This window comes from Aspergillus bombycis (genome assembly GCF_001792695.1).
Source record: "Aspergillus bombycis strain NRRL26010 chromosome Unknown contig00052, whole genome shotgun sequence".
Taxonomy (NCBI): Eukaryota; Fungi; Ascomycota; class Eurotiomycetes; order Eurotiales; family Aspergillaceae; genus Aspergillus; species Aspergillus bombycis.
The window spans coordinates 214,019-220,315 of NW_019170054.1; the positions used below are offsets into that span (position 1 = coordinate 214,019).

The window sequence follows — 6,297 nt, forward strand, 5'->3', positions numbered from 1 at the left end:
TGATGGCAAACTAGACGTAAGTCACAGAGATATCCATCTGTCATGAGAAAATTATATACTGTAGAACACAATGGAAAACATGTTCAACCGAATAGAAGTGACCTATCCCAAAATCTCCGTCGGTATCCGTGGACATCATAAAAGAGAATCAAAAAATACTTGCAGAAACCCATCACACCGAACGAACATGAACCACAACATATTCCCATCCATTTCCGGCTCATAAACATTCGTTGAGAAAGCAGCGAAAAACAACAAGCACCATATTTTCTGCTTTCATTACTGTCTCTTGATATAGTCCTTGTTCTCGATGGTCACACTCTTGGTCTTATGGTTGACCTTGTAGACACCGACCAGGCGCGATGCAAGTTCGAACTGCTGTCCGTTAGCGATATCCAAGAATAGCCCACCAGGTTGAGGAGCTTACCATGTTGTTTCTCAAGGAGATAACAATGAATTGCGCGTTCTTTGTCCTCTCTTTGATATATGAAGCCACGATGGAGACCTGGAACACTTGAGTTAGCTGTTTGTTCCGTTGAGAGATAACGGGCGCACCTACGTTTCTGAAGTCCAAGGCGGCATCGATTTCGTCCATGACGTACAGCGGCGTAGGCTTGTAATGGTGCAAGGCGAAAACCAGGGCCAAACTAGACAGTGTCTTCTCACCACCGGACAAGTTGCCAATGTTCTTCCAACTCTTCTTCGGAGGCATGACGGAGAACAAGATACCTTCTGAGAAAGGATCTAAAGAATCCACTAGTTCTAACTCTGCATTACCACCCATCGTAATCATCTGGTACATCTCCTTCAGGCGGAGTGAGATGATGCTAAATCCTTCCATAAATCCATTCAATCGAGCTGATCGAAGGCCGTCAAGACGGGCTTTAGCACTGTCGCGAGATGCCAGGGCAGTATTGAGATCCGCTGAACGCGCTTCGTGCTCGGCTGACCGGCGACGGTACTCTTCGATCACAGAGAGGTCAACAGGTGAGTTCTGCGTCTTCTCCTCCAAAGCTGCAATAGTAGCTTTCAAAGACTCCTTGTTCATCTCCAATAGCTCATCCTTGGTATAAGTCTGCAGCTCTGCAGGTGCTTCCTCGTTTCCAAGGTCGCTCACATTCTGCAATGCCAACTTCGATAGCTTCTCGTGCCAGTAGCGCCCGCGCTTTTCATTCTCTGCCAAAGCCTTTTGGTTCTCTTCAAGCTTATTGCGCATTTCGATTTCCGTGGCCCTAGACTCGTTTAATTCGGCCACCTTTTCATCCAACTCTGACTTCACGGTCTTGAGGTCTCCCTTCTTCGCCTCGAGGGCTTCTTGTGCTTCCTCTACCTTTTGCTTCCAGCCAGATGCATCGTTGGCCTGGTTGGAGACATCCTCATCCAGCTTGTTAAGGTCTTCGGTAACATGCTCGAGCTCCTCTTCAGCATCCCCGCGTGTTTTTTGATGTTTGGCTTTTAGCTTCTCGTTCTTAGACTTCCCGACTTCCGCATTTGAGATTTCTTCGGCAAGCATGCCGATCTGTTCTTTCAGGCCGTCGACTCTAGCCTTCTGACCTCGCAGTCTTACACCACCAACCTCCATGATCTTATTCTGGAGAGTTTGAATCTCTTCTTCAATGCCTCCCTTCTGTGAACGGAGATCTTCAATTTCCTCTTCAAGAGAAGCGATCTGCTTCTCCAGAGCTGCAGCCTGGGCTGCATCTGTCTTGGATGGCTTGTGGGCAGCACTCAACTCCTTCACGCGCCGCTGGGCATCTGCGAGACTACGGTTGGTACTTTCAATCTCGATTAAGATCTTCTGAATCTTCGTCTCGACACGTGGGATCTCCTCGGACTTCTCTCTCATCGCCGCCTCGATATGTCTTTGCTTCTCCTGGAAAGCCTGGAACTTCCTCTCCATTTCCTCGAGGTCACCTTCGAGCCTTGCAACCTGCTCTTTGCTGGTGTCCGCGACCTGCTTCGATGACATTGCGCCACGAGCAACACGGGTACCACCACCACTCATGGTACCGGACGTATCGATGAGCTGGCCATCAAGTGTCACTACTCTCCATCGTCGGGCACCGTAGGCAATGCGATTGGCTTGCTCTAGGTCCTTGGCGACAAGAGTATTCTGCATCACGCTATAGAAGGCTGGAGCAAATTTCGGATCCTTGGGCTTCACAAGATCAAATAGACGTGGGACACTCTCCGGGGTGAATACTGCTGACATATCCCGTCGTGGAAGACGATCTAGAAGTATGAAGTTGGCTCGGCCAAGGTTGTTCTTCCGCAGGTAGTCGATGCATTGTTGGCCAACCTCGACTGTGTCCACCACCATATTTTCCAACGCCGGACAAGCCGTGGATATAGCTATGTCATATTTCTCATCGATTGTCCCGAGGTTTCCAAGTCGTCCATGGAACCCTTCAATACGACCAGATTCCTTGAGACGCATGAGGCCAGACAGTACGCTACCACGGTTTTGTGTGCTTGCAAGGCTAGCTCTTGCTTCGTCGGCTTTTTGTCGGGCACTGGAGACATGAGCGCGAACATCTGGCTCCCTGTGGGCGTACTTTTTGAGGTCATGCTTTAGCTTCGCGACCTCTTCCTCAAGAACGGCCTTTTGTTCTTTCCGTTCCTCAAGATCGGTTTCCTTGGCGGCTAACGTTTCCTCAATAGATGAAACCTTGCCCTGTGCTTCCTCCAGGAGTACAGCACCGGCATTGCTTCTCTCTCGGAGAATGTCAAGCTCACTTTGTGCCACTGCAACAGCGGAGACCTTTTTGTTGATCTTTTCATCCCATGGTTCAAGTGACTTCTGTTTGGCCGTGATCTTATCCGAAAGACCCTGGGTTTTGCCCTTTAAGCTTTCACGGATTGCCGACAATTCATCCTCTTCCACTCTCAGCTCTTTCTCTAGATCCGTTGTCTCTTTGGTCTTTTTGGTGATATCACTAGTATGTTTCTCAACCAAGCTTTCGCATTCAGAAGCAGCCAAGCGGGCAGTTTGCATTGTCTTCTCCAGCTTCTTTTGTTTGCCAACCAAGAACTTCTTCTTTTCCTCAAATTTGACGGACTCCTTGTCGTACTTCGCCATTTCTTTTGCCAAAGCTTGTACTTCCTTCTCCATGTTTTCGTATTCACGCATGCCGCGCTTGTAAGCCTTCTCAAGCTCCTTGATCCCGGATTCATTGCCCTCGTGTTTTTCAAGCTCCATGTTCAACAGTTCCTGCATTTGAAGGATGGCCTCTTCCGTGACGCGGATGTTATCGGCACATTCCTCAATGTAGATCTGATAAAGCGCCGACTGCTTCTGGGTGAGTTCATTTTCGTCATTGAGGTAGGAAAGCGCTTTATCTTTCTTGTCCTCTAGAGAATTCCTTTCTTTCTCCACGTGCTGCACCCGGTTGTTCTTCTCAACACAGACGTCGTTGAGCGTCTCTAGTTCAGCGGCCGCTTCGTCAATGGGGGCCTTATACTTCGAAGTTCCGATAATGTCTTCAAGGTATTCGAGAAGCCCGTCCTCATGCTCATTGCCGGCCTTTGCCTTCATCTGGGCAATGGACTCGACTTCACCCTGGAGAATCAGGAAACGCTTATGGTCTAGGTCGATTCCTCGGTCACGGAGCAAGGTCGTCACGGCAGTAAAGTTTGTTTCCTTGCCATTCATGTAATATTTGCTAGTGTTGTTTTTAAATGCCTTTCGAGAGATAATCAGTTGGGAATCTGGAACTATTTCATGTGCTCCATCTGGCAGATCGAAGACCTCTTGGAAATGAACCTCAACTTCGCAGAAGGGCAGATCTGGAAAATCAGCAGAGTTATGAATCAGGGCGGAGATTTTGCCTTGTCGCATTTTGCTGGCTCGGAAGCCAAACACGAATAGCAACGCATCAATCACATTTGATTTTCCGGAACCATTGGGTCCGACAACCGAGGAAAAAGAAGCGTGGAAGGGCCCTACGATCTGTTTCCCTGCGTAACTTTTGAAATTGTTAAGGATTAAAGTCTTGATGACCATGCGACTCTTCGGTCCCGATGGTTCCTCAGGTATTGTCGGAGGAGCCAAGTTGCGCGCCTTCATCATGATATCCATGGGCTTTTCGAGGATGGTCGAATGGGGATTAATGATCGAAACTTGGGACTTTGTGTCCTCGGGCGAAGGGGACTTGTTCACTGCGGATTCAGTGATATCGTTGAGCGGGGGCACGCTGCCTCTCTGAGATCGGATCTGGGACTGGGGCGGCACGGAGGGTTCGACTGAGGACCGTTCCGGCTTGGGCGTCATGGAGTCACGACTCTTGCGGGATGCCATACTCCTTCTTTTCGTCGCCGCCACATTCTGTGAAGGCGATTCAGGCTCTTGTATAGATGCAACGCTACTCCCTTCGTCATTCGATTCACCAACTTGCGACGCCTCCTCCTGCTCCGCGGTTGTCGACCTGCGGGACCTTCGTGCGGGGCGTGCGGTGCTAGGCGTAGGTGCAGGCGCATCAGCGTCGTACGCCTACTAGACCGTCTCCTTGTGCTTGGTTTCTTTGGAACTGGAGTGTAATCGTCTTCATTCTCCTCTTCATCATCATGCTGGGACGGTGTGGGGGTCACATTTCCGGGATCTTCCTCTTCAGATGTCTCCGACATGACATAGCTCCTTCGAGGAGCAGAGCGCCGGGATGGCCTGCCTCTTGCGATTGACGACATTATGCTGTTGTGGTACGGTCCGCAAAGGAGGGCCTCATGAAGGCGAGTGTGAACAGGGACAGTGTCGCGATGTTACCGGCTGGTTGAAAAAGCGCTGGTGGGTGGAAGTGGGTTGTTTACATTGTCGCCCAAAGAGGGAAAGCCTTGTTTTTCTGCCACAACAGTCGTGGCGGCCACCGCCCGTATTATGTCATCCGTATGTATTGTAACCATGGTACGAGTCAACACGATAAGAGTAATCTTTGGCACTTATATCAAAAAGGCCTCTCAGCGAACCAAGAGTGTGGCGCGGCCCAAAATGGCGCCTTGGGAAGATTTCGACAGTGTTTACTCCTTCAACAAGAACTTTGTTTATGATGGCAAGGTCATTGAACAGATCCTATCCAACCGCCGGGCTTTGGACAACCAGCTGTTCGCCGACAGACTCCTAGGACTGCTCGGCGTGAAAGCAGGTAATATCGATCAAACATTGATAATAATGTACAATGTTCCTGACCAGCAGAATCATATAGTCACGAAAGTATACCCTCCAAAGTCCAACGCAGACCTCCGAACCCTTTTCGGACACATCGTATCATCCCCACTGGATATCCATCACAAGCAGGCCTTGATCTACTACCTCTTGAAGGACTGCCGGGCAGCCAATGACTATGCTTCACAATTTTCGCGGCGATTCCATTTACCTGAAAAGTACCGTCTCTTCATTGAAGGACTTTGGAACCTAGATAGGCTAGAATTCAGGGTACGTTGAGAAGACCGGACATGCGATCCATGAGAGCTTGCTTGCTAACGCCGTCGGTCAATCTAGCGCGCCATTGAATATTTGACCGAACCCTCCATCATTCCAACATTTCCTGATGAAATCCTTTACGTTCTCACCCTCCCACAGCTTCCCAAGCACGATGACAGCCTCGTAATGGCATATTATCTCACCGTAAGCCCACCACTGGCATCCACAAAAGTCCGGAAAGCATTCTTCAGAACTCTTTGTCGCTCCAGTATTACGGAGGCCTTTTACTTTACCCGGAACTATGACGACTCGCTTCGCCAGAACTACCTTGCGCAGCTCATTGAATTCGTGCATGCGACGGAAGCTGGCGAGACCCGGAGCAAGCGCGCTATGGAATTGATTGGCCTTCCCTTCGATGACCAGGAAGAGGGATGGTTCGAGGACTGTCTTCTCCATGGAAATGCAAAGGGGTTGCATGGCGCTAAGGACACCGTCATGATGCGCCGTCTTGCGACAGGGAAAGTAGAAAATTTGTCTGCCGACCTCGAGTCCTTGGGCGGCAAGAAGGTCGATGGACTGAACTGGGACATCCTCAGACAAGGTATTCAACCATCGCAGACATAGTAGCTCTGCTGTAATGGCCAAATGTCGTGAAATGAGCTCGCAGCACTATTGGAAATGCGACACGATTTCAATACTTATGGATGCGGTTTGGAGATTGGAGAATTTGGAGTTTGAATTTGGAGCCTTCGTAAATTCACTTTGTAATATTAGTACTCAACACAGCACCGTATCAGGATATCAAAGATTGATATTAAATCAAAATAGTCTTCTTTAGAACCCCCTAAATGGCGAATGTTCTTTGGCAATGTCATAGAATGGAT

The 6,297-nt window shown here is 49.3% G+C and overlaps 2 protein-coding genes across 2 annotated transcripts; one reads left to right on the top strand and one right to left on the bottom strand.

Moving 5' to 3' along the window:
• Nucleotides 1-279: 279 nt before the first annotated feature.
• On the bottom strand, nucleotides 280-4,683 carry smc4 (condensin subunit SMC4; the record flags this gene model as incomplete). Its single annotated transcript, XM_022534612.1, has 4 exons — nucleotides 280-375; nucleotides 428-505; nucleotides 560-4,454; nucleotides 4,499-4,683. The coding sequence occupies 4 exons, from the start codon at nucleotides 4,681-4,683 to the stop codon at nucleotides 280-282; spliced, it is 4,254 nt and encodes a 1,417-aa protein (XP_022388347.1).
• A 298-nt stretch (nucleotides 4,684-4,981) lies between these two features.
• Nucleotides 4,982-6,037, top strand: ABOM_007484 (ELYS family protein; the record flags this gene model as incomplete). Its single annotated transcript, XM_022534613.1, has 3 exons — nucleotides 4,982-5,135; nucleotides 5,196-5,425; nucleotides 5,492-6,037. 3 exons carry the CDS (start codon nucleotides 4,982-4,984, stop codon nucleotides 6,035-6,037), a joined length of 930 nt encoding a protein of 309 aa, XP_022388345.1.
• Between the last annotated feature and the right edge of the window lie 260 nt (nucleotides 6,038-6,297).